This window comes from Mustela erminea, chromosome 8, assembly GCF_009829155.1.
Source record: "Mustela erminea isolate mMusErm1 chromosome 8, mMusErm1.Pri, whole genome shotgun sequence".
Taxonomy (NCBI): domain Eukaryota; kingdom Metazoa; phylum Chordata; class Mammalia; order Carnivora; family Mustelidae; genus Mustela; species Mustela erminea.
Window position 1 is genome coordinate 3,012,855 of NC_045621.1, and position 21,569 is coordinate 3,034,423.

Genomic DNA, 21,569 nt, shown 5'->3' on the forward strand with positions numbered 1-21,569 from the left:
GTCCAAACAGGATTTTTTTTTCAGTGGGTTCTATGGTATTATATTCATGGCCTCACTTCTGATCAGTAATGATTAATTTATTTTTAGTAAACTCACATATCAATGAGGAGAGTAAGACAGTGTACTTACCCCACCCATTGTAATTCCATGAATAAGAGCAACATATGGTTTCCGGCAAGAACCTTAAAAAAAAAAAAAAAAAAAAACCCAGAGCTATAATTAATTATGATGTTTAAAATACATTCATTTTTCCAAAAATCTCGTGTTACATGAACTCTGAATATTGTCTTTAGGAAATTTTTGAAAGAAACATCAAAGAGGCTAAATACACAGCTTCAGAAATATGTTCTTTTTAAAATGTCAATCCTGACACAATCTTGACTGTCTATTATCATTTAACAACTCAACACTTCAACCTAAAACAAATGAAAGCCTTTTAGAGCTCAGCAATTGAAAAATATAATTAAGATTTACCTTCTAAGCCATGGATATTTATATACACAGTTGTATTTTAAGGAACATAATTTATTTTCAATACAAAGGGAAGTGCCACACACAGTAAAAAGCAAGGACTGGGAGTTAGAGGACACAGATTCCAGTCTCATCATTGTCATTAACTGGCAAATCCACTATATTCAATATGTATACTGGCATGAGATACACACACACACACACACACACGTACTGGCCATTCAATAAATATACTAGCTTTAGGTGTATACACGTTCATATACACAGAAGTTAATGTTTATGTGCATATCATATATATGTATATGACTTATAAGTAAGTTTCCTCATCTATTAAATAATGAGATTTAATATATGGCCTCAGAAGTTCCTTTCAGCTCAAAAATTCTGTAAAGTTTTACTGTGTTCTTTCCCTTTTTTTTTTTCTCCCTCTGAGAGGGGAAGTTGCTTATAACATAACAAAAATGTAAATCACTGAACTTCTGTTACTGCTTGTTGCCAATATTACTTACTTACTGAAGACCAATATAAAAATTCAATTTTTCTGGCTTCAGTTTTAGACTTTTTTTTTAAATTGAAGTATAGTAGACACAGAATGTTAGTTATAGGTGTACAACAGACTAATTCCACAAGTTTATATATATTATGTTAAGCTCCCCGCAAGTGCAGCTACCATCTGTCACCATGCAACGCCATTATAATCGTACTATGTCCCCTGTGCAGTGCCTTTTGTTCCTGTGACTTATTCATGCCGTAACACGAAGACTGCATGCTCACTCCCCTCTTCACCCACTTCACTTCCCCTCCACTCCCCTCCCCTCCAGCAATCATCAGTTTGTTCTCTGTATTTACAGGTCTGGTTCTGCTGTTTATTCATTTTTAGATTCCACATGTAAGTGAAATCATATGGTATTTGTCTTTCTCTGACTCATTTCACTTAGCATAACATCCTCTAGATCCATCCGTGTTGTCACAAATGGCAAGATCTCATTCTTTTTTATGTCTGAGTAATATTCCCAAGCAATGTGGAAGGATAAAACTGCAATTTCAATCCATCTAGCAGTTCGGTAAATATTTCTAGTTTGCCAAACCATCAAGTCCTAATTCTGGAATGAGTTTCATCCTAATTTCGTATTTGCAAGTTCACAACTTCTATAGCCTTCAATCATGAATTATAATTCCCTTCAATCTTGAACTATAATTCCTTAGGAAACTGAAATTCCCTAAAAACTACAGAAAGAAATTTCTCTATTGATTGGGATAGATATATACACACACCCCATTTCAGCTATTTATATATTTCAGATATAAAATATGAGAAGCTAACTGATGCAGGGAATAAAGCCAGAATTTGTCACATTCCTTATTAAACAAAATATATCATTATAAGGTATAGAAATTAATCCTTGAAGGCTTTCCCTCTGTATTTTAATATTTAATCAAACTCCTTAAACTTCTTCAAAGTTTTCTGCCATCTCCTTTTATTTAGTATGTAACTGTACTAATATTGTAGCTACTAGCCAAATAAAATTATTGAAATTAAAATGACAATTAAGTAAAATTTAAAATTCAGTTTCTTGGTCACACTAGTCCCATTCAAGTTCTCATTAGCCACATGAAGAAGCCACTCTAAGTAAACCTGATATGTAGAATTTCAGACTTAAAGAAGTGAGAGAAGTTCATTCAAACTGGCTCACTGAGCTAAACCAAGAAATAGCCTATTTTCCCCACTCCTACTTCAAATACACAGTAATTCCATGAAAAAAAAAAATTGTGATGTACATCCAAGTTCAAAGCCAAACAAAGGAAATCCACCAGTGCCAGACATCGACATCAGCCACAGCAACTTCTTCCAATACACATCTCCAAAGGAAAGGAAGCAAAAGCGAAAAAGAACTTTTCATATTTCACCAAGATAAAAAGCTTCTGCACAGCAAAGGAAACAGTCAAGAAAACAAAGAGGCAACCCATGGAAAATGAGAGAAGGATATTCGCAAATGACACTACAGACAAAGGGCTGATATCCAAGATCTATAAAGAACTCCTCAAACTCAACACCAAAAAAACAGATAATCATATCCAAAAATGGGCAGAAGACATGAACAGACACTTCTCCAGTGAAGACATACAGATGGCTAACAGACACATGAAAAAATGTTCATCACCACTGGCCATCAGGGAAATTCAAATCAAAACCACAATGAGATACCACTTTAGACCAGTTAGAATGGCAAAGGTTAACAAGGCAGGAACATCAAATATTGAAGATGTGGAGAAAAGGGGAACCCTCTTACACTGTTGGTGGGAATGCAAACTGATGCAGCCACTTTGGAAAACAGTGTGGAGATTCCTCAGAAAATTAAAAATAGGGCTACCCTATGGCCCAGCAAGTGTACTACTGGGTATTTACCCCAAAAGATACAGATGTAGTGAAAAGAAGGGTCCTATGCACCCCAATATTCATAGCAGTAATGTCCACAATCACTAAACTGTGGAAAGAGCCAAGATGCCCTTCAACAGACGAATGGATAAAGAAGATGTGGTCCGTACATACAATGGAATATTACTTAGCCATCAGAAAGGATGAATACCCAACTTTTATACCAAAATTGATGGGACTGGAGGAGATTATGCTGAGTGAATTAAGTCAAGCAGAGAGAGTCAATTATCATACAGTTTCACTTACTTGTGGAACATAAGGAATAACATGGAGGACATTAGGAGAAGGAGAGGAAAATTGAATTGGAGCAAATCGGAGGGGGAGATGAACCATGAGAGACCGGACTCTGAGGAAACAATCTGGGGGTTTGGGAGGGGAGGGGTAGGAGGATGGGTGAGCCTGGTGGTAGGTATTAAGGAGGGCACGAATTACTGGGAGTACTGGGTGCTGTACATAAATGATGACTCTTGGAACACTGCATCAAAAACTAATGATGTATTTTATGGTGACTAACATAACACAATAATTAAAAAAAACAAAAAACAAAAACACCAGTGCCAGAATAAACTCAAAATCAATAGCTGAGTGAAGCTACAGCCAGTGATTGTGAGCAAATGTGATGTTCTGAGTCAGAAATAAATTCTGGCCCACATAACTTATGAAATGGACTACTTGCATAAAAGCTCATCCTAAAGAGCTTTTAGATTAAACAAAACATAACTAGAAAAACTATCTGCTAAGCGAGGAAGTCAATAAATTCCTTCCAAGAAAGGGAGAGAAAAAGTCAATGAAAGTGGATGTTCAAACAGATAATAAGCACCACCACTACCACTGAATATAAAAAACGAAACACCCTTAACAAATTAGTAATAGAGGTAATATCTGTAACTTGGTAAAAAAAAAAAAAAAAAAGGTATCTACAAAATCTCTACAAAAAGATTATACTAAAAATTGAAAGTTTAAAACTTTTCTATGGACTCAGAAATAAGACAACACACAATCATTCAACATTACAATAGAGGTCCCAGCCAAAATATAAGAAAAGTCATAATATAAAGAATGGAAAGACAGAAGTGAAAAAAATACGTACAGATGGAATAACTGCCTGTGTAGCAAAGCCAAGAGCATCTACAGAAATATCATCAGAATAAATTTCAGCAGGGTTGCAGGATGTAAGAACGAACTTTAAAATCCAAAGCACTTCAATATGCCAAAAACAGTAAATTACAAAATGTGACAGTAAAATTACCATTACATATACTAATAAAAAAAGTAAGCTACCTAAGAATAAAACTTAAAAAAAAAAAAAAAACAGGCAGCAACTTATTTATGGATAAAGTTACAAAACATTATTAAAGGACATAAAAACTCAAATCTGGTTAAAAGTTCCAAAATTGTTTAGGGTGATAGTCACACAAGTTTACTAAAAGTTACTGAATTATTTGAGATGGGGGAATTTTCCGGTATGTAAATTATGATTCTGTAAGTTTCTAAGTCTGCATAAATAAAGAGATATGCTGCATGTATAGATGAGAAGACTCAATGTGAAAGATGTCAAATCACCCTAAATTAATTTATAACTGTCATCACAATCAAAACTGCAACGGAATCTTCTCTGGAGCCAGAAAAAATAATTCCAAAACTCATTCAGAAGATCAAAACCCCAAGAGCAGCCAAGACAATTCTAAAGGAAACAAGGGCAACTTAAACTACCAAACAGAAACATATCAAAGTTGTAATAATTTTGACATTGTAGTTTCATCGTAAGAACAGACCAGTGAACAAAGCAGCCCAGAAACAGACTAGGTCACATCTTAAGAACTTGATGTACGACAGAGGTATCACTAAAATCAGTAAAAAAGGCATGAACTTTATAATAAAAGGCATTACAACCTCTGGCTTTCTGGTTGAAAAATAAAAGTTAAATGATGTCACATGCAAAAAATAATTTCAAGTACGTTAAAGACTTAAAGTAACAAAATACCGAAGCTATTAAAAGAAATATGGAAACGTCTTAAAAACCTGTGTTAATAGATTTTTTTAAATGCAAAAAAGCAGAAATCATTCAGGAAAACAATGGATACATTTCAACTCATCAAATAAAAACCTGTATATACCAAAAGATAACTTAAAGTAGCAGAGAGAAGTGTTCTACATACAATCTACATAAGTGAGGAATCCAGAATATATAAAGACATACACCATCGTAAGAAAAAGACAATCCAACATTAAGATGAACAAAGGATGAGAAGAAAATCTAAATATTACTTAACACAAACACCTTCTATCTTACCAATATTCAATGAAATGCAAATTAAAGTCATAATATCAGACATACAAAGTTTAACAGAAAAAATGATGGAAAGACATGCAGAAGATAAAATCTTTTACTTTAGAGAATAATCTGGAAAAAACTGAAGACATATCAACTATGATCCATTCATTCTACTTCTATTATTTCTAGAGAAACTTTTGTACATAGACACTAACAGGACATACATAACAATCTGTACTAGTAAAAACTTGAAAAAACGTAAATATCAATTAATATAGATATAGATAAGCCCAGAGGGGTATAGTCATAATACAGAAAACTATGGAACAGTTACATTCCATGTTATTAAAAACAACTTTGAGGGGCACCTAGTGGCTCGATTGGTTAAGCATCTGCCCTCAGCTCAGGTCATGATCCCAGGGTCCCGGGATCAAGCCCCAGAGCCCCACATTGGGCTCCCTGCTCAGTGGGGAGCCTGCTTCCCCCTCTCCCTCTGCCTGCTGCTCCCCCTGCTTGTGCTCTCTCTGTCAAATAAATAAGTCTTAAAAAAAAAAAAAAGAAAGAAAGAAAGAAAGAAAGAAAACAACTTTGAGTAGTATATACAGTAAAACGTTACTTACATAAATTTCAAAAACAGAGTAATGGCATTTTTCATAAATATGTCACAAAAATATTAACTATGGTCTAGTAGGATACACTAAAAATTAATGACAATGATTACTTCTTGGGGAGAAATAATGGTTGCTTCTGGGGAAAGAGAAAAAAAAAAGTGGTACTGAGGAAAGCACCAAAGTGGACTGAAGCTTAAAACCTGTAGAATTATATTTCTTTCAAATAAATCTTAAAACATCAAGCAAAAATAAAATATTAATGTCTATTAATTCTGGCTGATGGGTACATAACTATTACGTTATTCTCTACAATTTAACATTTGAAATACACATTTGATAAAAGTACTTCTTCAATTCCAGTGAACTCTGGAACATCAACTATGAAAACCCTTTCATTAAGAAATGATATTTCAGGGACGCCTGGGTGGCTCAGTTGGTTGGACGACTGCCTTCGGCTCAGGTCATGATCCTGGAGTCCCGGGATCGAGTCCCGCATCGGACTCCCAGCTCCACGGGGAGTCTGCTTCTCCCTCTGACCTTCTCCTCGCTCATGCTCTCTCTCACTGTCTCTCTCTCAAGTAAATAAATGAAATCTTTAAAAAAAAAAAAAAAAAGAAATGATATTTCATTTTACATAGAAAACAGAGACCCAAGTTTTTGTTTTCCAAGAAAGTTAGTCATACGATCAGAATCCATGTGTTCATATTGGTTGTAGGACAAACAGTAATTCAATATAGCTTACTAATATTGAAGTGTGAATTGTCCTGGAATGAGCCAAATTATCAGCTTTATTTATGCCTGACAAAGTATATAAAAAAGCAAACAAGAGTGTCTATTGACACATTTTAACAATTCATACTGCGCGGCTTATTTCTTGATTCCATTTTCAAAGCTCTCAGTGGAGCACACATACCAATGGCATTGTTCAGTGTATATTCTTCTCTGAAGAAATCTTGAGCTATCTTCTGGTTTGCCTTTCCAGCTTCGGAGATTACTATAAGAAAAAAAAAAAATGAAGGCAAGGAAAAAAAAGGGATTACAAATTTGTTTAAAAGTGCTTTCTAGTGGGGTGCCTGGCTGGCTCAGTTGGTAGAGCATCCCGACTCTTGATCTCAGGGTTGTGAGTTCAAGCTCCATGGCAGGTATAGAGATTACTTAAAAATAAAATCTTTAAAAAAAAAAAGTGCTTTCTAGTTAATACAGTCAAAGAGAATAAATTTAAAATATTGTGATATTAAGTACTGGGGAAACTCTAGAATGGTTTGTTAAAAGTTTTGGTGTCCATTCCACAGACACAGTTAGCCCTAGCGCCATCGCCTAATGTCAAAACTTCAAGGCAAAAGTTCCTAAGGACTTCTTACAAATTGTTATACCTAATTTAGAACTTACACATTGCTACAAAATTCATTTTGACTCTTTTCTGTAGCACCTGAATAAACATTTACCGGATATACATTTCCAATGGTAATATGGCTTAAGACAAAATACATTATACATACAGAAAAATGTAAGTATTTGTGTGCATGTGTGTACATACACTCATAATTCTATAACATATTCATCTAGTTAAGTATTTCTGCCACATTCATTTCACCATGAAACATTTATTAAGCATCTACCGCATTCCTGTTCCAGTCAATGGTAAGACTACTCTCAAACCATTCTCTTCCATACCCTGTAAGCTCCTATGTCTTCCTGTCTTTAAATCTTTTAAGAATTATTGATTACAATACAAATTAAAATAAAAACACATTTCTTCTTCTATGGGCTAGAGTTACATAAAAATCGTTGACTATAGGTTTTTAGACTAATTTTAGAAGTCTGATATATCTTTCTTCAAAATGTTCCAAATGTTCACTTCTTTTCCTGGTTTTTAAAAGAAAGATCTAGTGTCTATTTTTGTCCTTCTGGGGCTTTCACTGATACATGCACACCCCCAAACCCTCATCTCTTGTTTCATATTCAGCAATTCTAAAAGGACAAGAGTGCAAATTATATTGCTAATGGAATGAAGCTCTTTTACCTCAAAAATCTTTGATTTCCTTTTTTATTCTAATCAATTAATTCCACAGAAGTTAAAATTAAATGACATTCATAATCACATTAAAAAAATTTTTTCTGAGTGCCCATTTATCATCTTGGACTGTGATCTTAAAAGCAACTGAATTTCCTGGAACTGAAGATCACTGCTTTATACACTTCAACTAAAATGAATCTGTACTTTGTAACTATACTTCCAAACATCAATATAAAGTTAGGCCTATATGGAAAATAGCTCAGTTAGAAGAAGCTAAAAACAATACATAAGACTCTGCCCATCTGTAAACTAACAAGATCACAGACCCAACTCCAGAAGAAAAGTTAGCTCCATGCTGGAAAACAGTATTTTAAAAATATTCATGTAGTGGGCAAAACAAACTCAAACACAATTCAGTTAACAAATCTAAGCAATTGAAAAATTAAAAATAGAATAAAAATTGATGGAATTAAAAATTAAAATTCAATTACCATAAATTTAATAGGTATCTGAAATTATGTCCGAAATCAAGCTTGTTTCTTCCCATCCCAAATTTAACAGTTGGGACACCTGGGTGGCTGAGTCAGTTAAGCCTCTGCCTTCAGCTCAGGTTATGATCCCAGGGTCCTGGGATCCAGCCCGGCATCAGGCTCCCTGCTTGGAGGGAGCCTGCTTCTCCCTCTCCCTATTCCCTGCTTGTGTTCTCTCTCTCTCTCTCTCTCTCTCTGTCAAATAAATAAATAAGTGAATCTTAAAAAAATAACCCACAAATATCATGATTTATGTAAACTTGTAAATTTGGTATCTAGATCAATCTAACCATACTGCCATTAACACAATATTAAAAAAAAACTATATTTATATATACATGTGTATATACATGTAGATATAGATATACAGATATACACACACATACACACAAACAGACATAAAACCCGAAGAAAAAACCATTGCTGGACTCTACCAGTTCCCTAACAAACAAAATACTAAATGTTTTCAGTACATACAAAATACTGATAACCAGTGGTGAGAAGTACATGACTTTGACCCTGAGACCAAACATCTCTTCTCTCTTTTGTCTTTAATAGTTAAATGTATACAGACTGACCTAAAGAACTAGAAAGGAAAATTCATCTTTTTATCTCATCTCAGCATGTTTACTTAAACAGCTGTAAAAATGTACTAGCAACAGGATGAATTCTATAATTAAGTACATCCTTGCTTTGGGATCAGGCACTAGGGGTAAGCACGGGCACGGTTAAGGAAACATGTGAAGGAACGTCATATCTGGAGAATGACAAGCCACAACACGGCCAGACTGTCAGGTTATATGACAAACCGAATTGCTGAATACCAGCTAACCTAAAATAAAAAGTGGACTCCCACTGCATAATTGGGCATTTTGTTTAGGATGATTCAGGGAGAAACTGGATATATGAAGGATATATGTAATTTTTTTTTAAATGTTATTTTCATTTTTCTAATATTAACTACAATGGCTAAGTAATTATAATAAAAAAAATTCTAAGATGTAAAGCAAATTACGAAGTATTACAAAAAGGTCCTGTTAGTTTTGTCAATCTATTGTGGGGAAAAAAAAACAATGAGATTGGGCGGGAGGAGTTTTTACCTCTGATATCTCCCCCAGCACAGAAAGCCTTTCCACCCGTTCCTTTTATAATGATCAGGAAAGTTTCAGGATCTTGTTCCCAGTTCTAGCCAAATATAAAAGAAGATGATAAAAGCATATTATAAATACAAACTATAAAAAAAATCTATTTGCATATATATGCATACATATATACATCTATATAGATAGATATATATCAGTACCTACAAAGTACAAGCTTTATAAAGTACATCCAAAAGAATGGATCCCAACTTCATTTTCTTTTCTGACATAAATTAGAGACTATTTCAATAAGTTACTAGATGAATACATTTTGTGATCCAAATTACATGATGGCATCTGAAATCTTTACCATGACAACTTTGAGATGAAAATAAAAAAAAATATGAGCTTAAAAATATGTTACAGAAGCTTATAAATCTGGTGAAAAAATAGAATAAGAACCTTTCTATTGTGGTGACATAAGGCTCTGTCCCACTGACAAATTTATAGGCAATCGAGTGAGTGACAGCACGGCTATGATCAAGTCTTGAAGTGATCTGAGGTCGGTGAGGACAGCTAACAAGTAAGCAGGACGAAAGAGTCAAGAGCCAATGGAAATTGAAAACACAAACAAAAGACTAAAAAACCGGTTAGCCAGAGAGAGAAAAATTAACAGGAACTCTATAAATACTACTCTTGAGAACAGAAATAGAAACACATTTGGAAGAGATGTAGCTGAACAGATGTGGCTGTGTGAAAGGCTAATAAAATACTGGACTACGTTAACAGGAATATGGCATTCTAACATGAAGTTTCTACTTGCCTCCACACTGGTCTAGTTCCAATCTGAAAGTCCTGGCCCATTTCTCTTTATTACCTTTAAAGACATATTATACAGTGTCCCAAACAGACACATAGTTAGGAAGAGAGACTCATCAAATGAAAAATCAAGGAACCGGTAAGCAGGGGAGAACCACTCTTTGTGGCTGACCATGTGAGGCACGCTATTTCACTACATCGCCCCAACAATCGTGTGAGATGAATCATCCCCCTTTCACAGCTGAGGAAAATGAAGGACAGAGAGATTAACATGCCAAGATACACAGTTAATAAAAAGAAATCCAAGTATTAAACAAAGTAGTTGGGCTGTGAGTCATGCTTTTCCACTACACCACGCAGTTCACTTAGAAGAGTAAGGCTTATGGCCTTCTCTAAGACAGGCTGCCCAAGTAGTTCAAAAACAGCTGTCAAAAAGCTGTCACATGGGGACATGACAGGGTGGCTCAGTCAGTTAAGTGCCTGCCTTTGGCTCAGGTCATGATCTCAGGGTCCCAGGACGGTGCCCCACATCGGGCTCCCTGCTCAGCAGAGAGTCGGCTTCTCCTTCTCCCTCTCTCTCTCACTCTCCCTGTCTCATTTATTTAAAAAAAAAAAAACATCACATGTAAGGAAATTGATTTCTCTACTTATGTCCCAAGAAAACCAGTATCACTGGTGAAAAGGTCAGAAAGTTGGAGCTATGTGAAAGTGGAAGGGGCTATCTCAGGAGGCCTCCCTGTCACTAGGGAGGCTCCAAGATAATCACACAGGGAAAGCCCGGAAGACAAGAAATCAACAGGGCTTGGGTGCTGATCTCAGACATTCTATGGAAGAGAATTCCAGGAATATTCTATTGAAATACACTTTTAAAAGGATCCATATAATTTCTTTAGGGCAATTACAAACCTTGAGCTGTGGATAAATGTGCCGGATCATACTAAGATTCAGTGCATTTAGGAACTTTGGTCTGTTTAGTGTTATCATTCCTGCACAACCTTTTCTTTCCAACAGTACTTCTGCGGCATCCGTGTGCTTAGACATCCTCTGTGGAAGAAAAAGTATAACCTTAGGATAAAATTCATTCGGGTTTTGTCACAAGCCAACATCAAACCATGTACAGGTACACCTCAGATACTCTGGGTTCGGTTCCAGACCATCACAATAAAGGAAATATTGCAATGATGTCAGATGAGCTTTGTTTTCCAAATGCATGTACTGTTATTTCTATGCAATACTGTAGCCTATTAAGTATGGAGTAACACTAGGTCTGAAAAAGCAATGTACAGATCGGAATTCAGAAGGGACTTATTGAGAGGAAGATGGTGGAGGAGGAGGATCCCCAGGCTCATCTTGTCCCACAAACACAACCGGGTAACTACCAAGTCATTCCAAACACCCCAGAAACCCACCTGAAGACTGACAGAACAAAGTCCACAACTAAAGGCGGAGAAGAGACCACACCGAAGCAGCCCAGTTAAATACGTGGTAAAACAGCATCAACTCCGAAGTCTAAACCTGCCTGCTGACTGTGCTGACCTTGCTTTACGACTGAATAACGCTGACCCTGGGAAAAGAAAAAAAAAGTACTTCATTGCTACTAAATGCTAACCGGCACCTGCACCCCCAGTGAGTGAGTCAGACTCCTTTCGCTGCAGAGTCTTGCCTCAGTGTGGATGGCTGCTGACTGCTGAGGGCGGAAGGTGCTGAAGGTTGGGCGGGGGCTGTGGTAATTTCTTAAAATGAGACAACAGTCAAGTTTGCTGCATTGACTGACACTTGCTTTCATAATTTCTCCGGAGCACGCAATGCATCTGTTAACATCGTGCGCACAGCAGAGCTTCCAAATTAGAGTCAATCCTCTCAAACCCTGCTGTTGTTTTATCTACCAGGTTTAAGTAACGAGTCTAAAACCTTTGCTGTCATTCCAACAATCTCCACAGCACCCTCACAAGCAGATTCCTCTCAAGAAACACCTTTCCTTGTTCATTCATAAGAAACAATTTCTCATTCATTAAAGTTTTACCACGAAATTGCCAGCAACTCAGTCCCATCTTTAGGTTCTACTGCTGACTCCAGTCAGCGCATCTGCAGTTGCTTCCCCCACTAAAGTCTTGAACCCCTCAGGGTTGGATCAACTTCTTCCAAACTCCTGTGAATGTTGATACTTTTACCTCTTCCCATGAATCATGAATGTTTTTAATGGCATCTGGAATGATGAACCCTTTCCAGAAGGTTTTCAACTTACTTTGCCTAGATCCATCAAAGAAATCACTCTCTATAGCAGCAAAAGCCTTATGAAATATATTTCTTAAATACTGAGGCTTGAAAACCAGAATTGCTCCTTGACCCAGGGCTGCAGAACAGGTGCTGTGTAGGCAACTCCGTGAGAGCTCATGGCTGACCAGGTGCATTGACAATGAGCAGTATTTTGAAAGGCATCTTCTTTTCTGAGCAGGAGGTTACATCAATAAACTTAAAATTGTCAGTAAACCACGCTGTAAACAGATATGCTGTCACTCGGGCTTTGCTGTTCCATTTATAAAGCACAGCAGATTTAGCATAATCCTTAAGGGCCCTAGGAGTTCCAAACCGTCAATGAGCACCGGCTTTAACTTAAAGTCAAGAGCTGCGTTAACCCCGTCAAGAAGGTCCGCCTGCCCTCTGAAGCTCTGAAGTCAGCCACTGACGTATCCTCTCTAGCTGCGCAAGTCCTAGACAGCCTCGTCCTCCAACAGAAGCCTGTTTCATCTATACTGAAGATCTTGTTTAGTGCAGTCACCTTCATTATCTTAGCTAGACCTTCTGGATAACTAGCTGCATCTTCCCAATCAGCATTTGCTGCTACACCTTGCATTTTAATACTACGGAGATAGCTCCTTTCCTTAAACCTCATGTTACTAACCTCTGCTAACTTCAAACTTTTCTTCTCCAGGTTCCTCACTTCTCTCAGCCTTCACAGAATGGAAGAAAGTTAGGGCCTTATTCTGGATTAGGCTTAGATTAAGAAAATGTTGTAGCTGGTCTGATCTATCCCAATTAAAACTTTCTCCTATCAGCAAAAGAAGATTTCACTTTCTTACTAATGTGTTCACTGGAGCAGCACTTCTAACTTCCTTCAAGAACTTCTCCTTTGTATTCACAACTTGACTAACTGGTGCAAGAGACCTAGCTTTTGACCTACTCAGGCTTTTGCCATGCCTTCCTCACTAAGCTTCATCATTTCTAGCTTTTGATTTAACGTGTGAGGCATATGACTCTTCCTGTCACTTGGAAGACCACGGTGGGATTATTAATTGACCTAATTTCAATGCTGTTGTATTTCAGGGAACAGGGAGGCGTACAGAGAGGGAGATGAGAGAACAGGAGATCGATGCAACAGTCAGAACAGACACCACATTGATCAATTAAGGTCATCATCTTATTTGGGCACAGTTCATGGTGCCTTCAAAACAATTACAACAGTAACATCAAAGATCATTGATCACTGTTCACCAAACAATAGTGAAAAAATTGGAAATATTGTGTGAGAATTACCAAAATGTGACATCGAGACACACCGCGAGCAATGCTGTTGGAAAAACAGCACCAGGAGATTTCCTCTACGGGTTGTCACAAACTTTCAATTTGTGTAAAACAAACAAACAAACAAAAAACCCAAAACAAAAAAACAGTATTTGCAAACACAGTAATATGAGGTATGCCTGTACATCAATGCAAATCTTTCACACAATGGTACTTGCCAGATGGATTACTAGGTACATCCAACAAAGATTTCTGAAATTATTTAGATTCTGTAGATAAGCAAAATATGCATACCAAAAGTATATACACAGTATATACAAAGTATACACATAATAATTAACTTTTAACTTTTGAATGAATGGAGCCAACTGATTTAGAATAGAACCTAGTCCTAAAATTACTTGGACTACAAAAAATGAAGACAGTGTGTGTGCAATGCTACCCACCCACTCTGTTCATGGGCACGTACATATCTACATGTAGAATGTATCTCTAGATAGATACACAAGATACTGCTAAAATGGTTGCCTCCAGGAATGAAAATTAGACAATGCGTGTGGGGTGGGAAGACTTTTTGTTGTTTGGACCCTTTGAACTTGTTTAATTTTTTACCATATATATTTACTACCTATTCAAACCAATATTTTAAATATTTTTAAAAACATAAGAGTAATAAATTAGACTTCAAAGGTTCTAAGCCATCTTCAGAAGGGAACTTCATTAATACGCTTTATTTCAGAAAACTTCCTTGTTTGACTATGGGGTCCCCTGACCCCCAGTAACGATCCCCATGTGTGGGAAGTTGAGAAGACAGGATAACATGCATACATGTGTGCACTGACAGCAGCCCCGATTTCCTGCTAAACCATACACTGGCTTCAGGGAGCACTCCGGAAGGTTTTAAGGAAGGGTTTTCATGAAGGAAGGCCCAGAGAGCCATGAGCATCCTTCTCCCATTGGAAATTCAACTGTATATAAGGAAGAGCAAATGTTCACTCATTTAAAGAGAGCTATTTTTCATAGTTTCCAGGACTTAAATTTGTTTTGGTACATGTTATTGTAAAATAGTGTTTTTACTTACGTTCTTACAAATCTGTTGTTGTGTTGATTCATCCTCTAAGTTCTGACCTTCAGAAATAACAATAAGTCTATTTTTTAATCTGTTAAAAAAATACTATGCCACATGACTTGTTTCCTTACCTTATTGGTACTAAAAAAAAAAAAAAAAAAAAAAGGTGGTAAAAGAAATCTATGCACAAAGATCAGAAAAGAAACCAGACCAAAAGGGATGCGAAGTCCATGAGCAGACACAGCCTTCCCCAGACTTCCCCTCTCCTTCGCAGTCTGACCCTAGCAGCTGTTAAGTGTCTGACTTCCCAGGTTTTCTTTGAAGTTCCTACTGACCCAATAGTGTTTGTAGGTGTGTAGGAAGATGGTGAGCAACTTTTCGGACCCTTAATTCCTCCTCTAGACTCTTTCATAGCCTCTGCCAGTATTGTGGAAGATCTTATTCCCATAGTCTTTTATTCCATAAAACTGTAGGGGAGGAAAAATAAGTTTCCCTCTATCTTTCCAGGTTCTTAACTAAGATCCCCCCAGAAATAAAGACAGATTAACAGCAGAAAATGTTCATTTCTTAAGGGAGCCCCACAAAGATGTGAGATCCAAAGGCAGCCAGGCAACTGAGGCTCATAAACCCTCCTGAGCTAAAGGAAAGAAACAGGGTCTGATGCTTCAAAGGGGAGGAAAGCAATTCACTAGGAAGCAAAAAGAGCAAATGTTTGTAAACAAATATTTGCCCTTCCATGCAGATAAGTCTCAAATATAAAAAAGTTATACTATATGTATCCCTGATCTCTTCCTGGTACAATCCTTCTTTCTCATTTCTTTCAGGCAGTTGAGAGGGAAGGAAAAAACATTTCCTGAGTCTGCTGGATCTTGATTGCCTTCAACTCAAAATAATTCACATGCCAAAGTGAAAGATTTTTAGGGTGGTATATTCTGCTCCCCTTTGAGACTTTTCTTGCTTCTTGAGGTAGGCCTGTGTTGCTATATACTTTTCTCTCATGATCGCTTCTGCTGCATCCCTAAGATTTTTGGACCACCATGTTTTCATTCTCATTTGTTTCCATGTATTTTCTTATTTCTTCTTTAATTTCCTGGTTAACCATTCATTATTTAGTAGGATGCTCTTTAAACTTCATGTACTTGTGGTCCTTCCAAATTTCTTCTTGTGGCTGACTTCAAGTTTCATAGTGTTGTGATTGGAAAATATGCATGGTATGATCTCAAAAAGAGTGAGGCCTGATTTGTGACCAGTATGTGATCTACTCTAGAGAATGTTCCATGTGCATTCAAAAAGAATATGTATTCTGCTGTTTCAGGATGAAATGTTCTGAATGTATCTGTAAGATCCAACTGGTCCAGTGTATCATTCAAGGCCCATGTTTTGTTGTTGATTTTCTTAGATAATCTATCCATTGTTGTAAGTAGGGTGTTATTGCATTATTATCAACAAGCTTCCTTATATTTCATTGGAAAATCAATTCATTGATTTATATATTTGGCTGCTCCCAGGTTGGGCACATAAATATTAACAACTATTAGATCTTCTTGTTGGATAGAACCCTTTATTATGATACAGTGCCCTTCTTCATCTCTTGTTAGAGTCTTTGGTTTAAAATCTAGTTTGTCTGATATAAGCATGGCTATTCTGGCTTTCTTTTGATGCCCATTAGCAGGATAGATGGTTTTCTAGCCCCTATCCTGTCACTTGCAATCTGCAGGTGACTTTAGGTCTAAAATGAGTCTCTTATAGGCAGCATATAGATGGGTCTTATTTTTAATCCATTCTGATACCCTATGTCTGATTGGAGCATTTAGTTCAGTTATATTCAGAGTGATCACTGATAGTGAATTTAGTGCCATCGTATTACCTGTGAAGTTGGTGTTTCTGGAGCTTTTCTCTGCGTTGCTTTTGATCTTCCTTTCCCACTCAAAGAGTCCCCTTTAATATTTCCTGCAGGGCTGGTTCAGTGGTCAAAAATACCTTTAGTTTTGGGTGTTTTGTTTTTGTTTTTGTTTTGGTGGGGGGAACTCATTATCTCTCCTATTTTGAATAACAGCCTTGCTGGATTAAGTACCCTTGGCTCCGTATTTTTCATTTAGCACATTGAATATCCCATGCCACTGCCCTCTGACCTGACAAATTTCTGTGGAGAGATGTGCTGCTTACTTTATTTATCTTCCCCTGTCGGTTAAGGATTTCTTTCCCTTGCTGCTTTCCGGATTCTTTCCTTATCTCTGTATTTTGCAAAATTTACTATGATGTATCTTGGTGCTCGTGTTTTGGTTGATTTTGATAGGAGTTCTCTGTACCTCCTGGATTTGGATGCTTCCTTTCCCAGATTAGAATCGTTTTCAGCTATAATTTGCCCAAATAATCCTTCTGCCTCTTTTCCTCTCTCTTCTTCTTCTTCTGAGACTCCTATGATACAAATGTAATTAAGCTTTATGGAGTCACTGAGTCCCCTAAGTCTACATTCGTGATCCAATATTTTTCTTTCCCTCTTCTTTTCAGCCTTTTTTTTTTTTTAATATTTGAGAGAGAGAACACATGCACACACGTGTGCACATGAGCAGGAGGAGGAGCAGAGGGAGAGGGAGAAGCAGACTCTCCACGGAGCAGGGAGCCTGACACAGGGCCCTATCCCAGGATCCTAGATCATGACCTGAGGCGAAGGTAGTCACTTAACAAAATGAGCCACCCAGGTGCCCCTCAGCTTCATTATTTTCCATAATTTATCTTCTATATCACTTAATCATTCCTCTGCTTCTTCCATCCTTGTGGTGATTACATCCAGTCAGTTTTGCATCTTGGTAATAGCATTTTTTATATTGGCCTGACTAGTTTTCAGGTCTTCTATCTGTTCAGTAAGGGACTCCCTGGAGTCTTCTACGCTTTTCTCAAACCCAGCTAGTGTCCTTATGATTGTTGTTTTAAATTCTGGTTCAGGTATATTACTTGTATCTGTTTTCATTAGCTCCCTGGCCCTGACCTCTCTTGTTCTTTCTTTTGGGATGAATTCCTGCCTCCCGGCACTTTGTCTGGGTATGTGTGTGTCAGGAAAGCCTGCTGTTTCCTGCTCCCGAGAGTAACGGCTACATTAGGAAGAAGTCACACTCTGCCCTGGGCCTGACACTTCAGAAAGGGTTTCCGGTGTCCGCTGTGCGCATTCTGCACTTGTTTTCCTGCTCCTTCCTTCCGGTCAGCCCCTGCAGAGCTCCTTCTCGCTTGCAGTGGGGGATATTTGGGCCTTGTCCACCGTGTGGCAAGTGTTAACTTGATGTGTTCTGGTCTGCTCCTTAAAAGCAGCTAGATCCTATTTCCCCTAGAGCTGAAGCTCTGCACTTTATGGTCAACACTGGTGGGTGAGAGGCTGGGGGCGGGGGGGGGTCACTGCTGCTCTCTCAGGCACACTGGCCCTAGTGAAAGAAGCACTGCACAGGGAGCAAGGCCTGGTGTATGTGCCCGAAGCCTCCACTGTGGGCACTGTGCTGCTCACCGAAGCCTGTCTGTGCTGACGGGTGGGGATAAAAATGACATCGGCCAGCTCTCCTGTCCCCAGAGGGAGTCTGTGCCCGCCACTGCTGAGCAAACACTCACAAAAGAGCAAACAATCTCCGCTCGTCTGTCCCAGGCGTCCCTCAGATCCCTGCCTTCACGCTGTCTTCGTCCCGGCTGTGTGCCCACCCGCTGGCCCAGTACTCCTCTGTTCTACCTCAAGCATGCTGGCTGGGTTTCAAAACTCCACGCTTTAGGGACACAGCACGGTGCTAACATCTGCTGATCCTCTGGGGAGTGTCTCACGGGGCTGTGGCTGGTGCTGTTTTGTCCCAGAAGGGCAGATACACTGAACGCACGGGGGCTCGGAGCTTATGGTTAAACACAGCAAAAAGCCAGCATCCAGGTTAGAGGCCCTCAGAAGCTGTTTCTTATGCTAATGAACAGAGCAACTCAATGGTGTCCACTGGCTCATCTGTCCCTGGAGGCAGTGCCATGTCTCCAAAATACGCTGCAAGAAGGGAGACTGTCTCCCAGCGCAACCCAGGGGATCTTCAAACCACGCTGTCCACAACCGGGCCTCTGCCCTCCTCCTCCACAGAGCACCTCTATACCTGCCAGGCTCCACCCCAGTAATGGCATGGACTCCTCCAACTTCAGACTTTGAGCTCTGATGCTTGTAAAAACTTGCCATTATCAGTCTCTCTTGTTTGGGAGACGTGTTCTTCTTGTGCAACGCCCTGCACCCTGTGTGTGCCCTTGCACTCACACTCAGTCTCTTTCTCTCCTCTCTCCCTGATCAGGGTTCCCTCCCCTACAAAGCATCCATGATTCTTTTGTCCCCAAATCAGGTCTCCACACCTCCTCTCTTCTGCTACGTGGTCTCGGGTCTCCCTCTAGTTGTGCAGTTCATTCTCTCAGTCTTCAGACCAACTCCCTGGGTGTTTGGAATGATTTGATATCTCGCTGTGTTCAAAGGACAAGGCACCTTCTCCCCTTCAATACCCACAGTGGTTCTATTTCTTAGATCAACCCTTACTCACAGAAAAAGACAGACAAAACACTATAAAAGCTGCAGTTTTAGATATCCACATCATTTTCAATCTTAAAATACAGAAAAAAGTTTTCATATCATATAAACATGTTAAATACAAGTATTAATAAACTTTCTCTCCATACTAATTAAATTTCTGTTTGAACCAAGTGCAATTTACCAGGCCCCTGTCAAAAAAAAGTTTCATGATCGTTTTCACTGAACAGTTTATATTAATTATCACCCAATACCAGAGACAATCCTTTAAAGCTTTATTCTTTGGTTTCAGAGATGCTAAGAGCTGAAACGATAGCTCAGAGATATTGAAAGATGCTCATCGTGACCTTGTAACAAGAAAAAAGGCGGAGCAGACTGCAAAGTAATGGTTTCCGGTAAGCTCAGTCAGAGAACTGAGGTGACAGGGCAAATGGTTGCAGTAAAATCTGGAGAGTGGCAGGTGCCTTCAGGGAGACACAGGACCAGAATATTTGCTAGCTGCAGGCAAAAGCTTTCAGGAAGATTAATTAGAATTTTTGATGACTTGCTAGAGACCAAGTGTGGGCAAATGTGATAGTATGAAGCTCCTGCGGGTTACAGTCATGCAGGAATTTCGATCTGGGCTGGCTTTTCCTCCTGGACCCCAACCAGGCTCTCCCCGGAAAAACTGAAGAAAGCTCCTCTGTGTGGTGTTGGCTGGGGTAGAGAAGCAGCAGGTGCAGCTAAATCCTTTCCCCTTATCTTCCGTAAAAAGCAAAAAGGCTAAATTTGCAGGGGAGCGAGGAAGGACTTCAAAGCCTGTAGCCCAGGGTTCTAGTGGAGCCTCTATGCAGTGGGGGGATAGAAATGGAGGCCTGTGAAATAAAAGCCTTAATCTCCAGGGAGAAGCACCATAAAACCATTGCCAAGGACAGTGTTTACCAACCACAACTGCGGGGTGGGGGTGGGGGGCAAAGAAAAAAAGCACCCTATCCCTGAGGGAGGGACAGAAACCAGAAACACTTGTAAAAGCCACATCCCTGAAACTCTGGTTCAGAATGTCTTTCAAACATTAAGGCTTAACAGAATACAACACCAAAAGCATGATCCATAAAAGAAAAACACTGATAAACTGAATTTCATCAACATTAAAAACTTCCATTCTGCAAAAGATACTACTAAGAAAATGAAAGACAAGCCAGAAATTGGAAGAAAACACTTGCCTTTCACATATCTGGTAAAGAACTTGCATCCAAAATATATAAACAACTCTTTAAACTCAGTAAGAAAGGGGCACTTGAGTGACTCAGTCAGTTAGGCATTCAACTCTTGATTTAGGCTCAGGTCATGATCTCAGGGTCAGGAGACTGAGCCCTGCGTTGGGACCCATGCTGGGCATGGAGCCTGCTTAAGATTCTCTCATTCTCCCTCAGTCCCTCCCCACCAACCATTCACTCTTTCTCTAAAAAACAAAAAGGGGGGGGGGATAAAAAAACACCTCAATAAGAAAAACAACCCAATATTAAATGGGCAAAAAAAAAAAAATCTGAAGATCTTCACCAAACATAGAAGGATGACAAACATAGGAAATGCTCAAAAATCATCAGGAGATCATTAGCAAAATGCAAATTAAAACCACAATGAGATAACACTACACACATTAGAATCCAAAAACAGACAACAACATGCTGCCAAAGATACAGAACAAAAGACATGCTCGATCTTTGTTGATGAAAATGTGACCACTTTGGGAGACAATCTGGCAAATTTTTATAAAGTTACACATAGATTTACCATACAACCCAGCTGTTCCACCACATGCATTTACCCAAGTAATTAAAAAGTTATGTTCACACAAAAACCTGTACAAAAAAAGTTTGGTAACATAATTGATAAAAACTGGAAGTAATTAAAATGCTCTTCAACACAGAAATGGACAATTTATCCCAAAATGGTATACCATTCAGTAATAAAAATGATCAATTTTATCAATTCACATAACATTTTGACAAATTTTGACAAAATGCATTTTGTCAAGTGAAAGGATCCCAAACCCCAAAGCCCATATATTGTATGATTCTATTCCTAAGACATTCTACAAAGGACAAAACTTTAGAGGGACAACACAGATCACTGGTTGGGGGCAGGTGAAGCCAGGGGCAGTTTTAGGGTCAAAGAACCACTTATATCGTCTTGAGGTGGTAGATGCAGGATTTAGGCATCTGTCAAAAC

General features: G+C 38.5%; 1 protein-coding gene across 6 annotated transcripts in view; it reads right to left on the reverse strand.

Moving 5' to 3' along the window:
- HIBCH (3-hydroxyisobutyryl-CoA hydrolase) overlaps positions 1–21,569 on the reverse strand; it is a 95,872-nt gene that overhangs the window by 58,935 nt on the left and 15,368 nt on the right. For 3 of the 6 annotated variants that reach the window (XM_032354172.1, XM_032354174.1, XM_032354173.1), the window contains 5 exons: positions 11,652–11,806; positions 11,149–11,286; positions 9,442–9,526; positions 6,708–6,788; positions 130–182 (listed from right to left, as the gene is read on the reverse strand). In XM_032354172.1, coding sequence (XP_032210063.1) covers positions 130–182; positions 6,708–6,788; positions 9,442–9,526; positions 11,149–11,283 — 354 coding nt within the window. In that variant the 5' untranslated portion in view covers positions 11,284–11,286; positions 11,652–11,806. The remainder of the gene's footprint in view (positions 1–129; positions 183–6,707; positions 6,789–9,441; positions 9,527–11,148; positions 11,287–11,651; positions 11,807–21,569) is intronic. The other 3 variants (XM_032354176.1, XM_032354171.1, XM_032354175.1) reach the window with 1 other exon arrangement.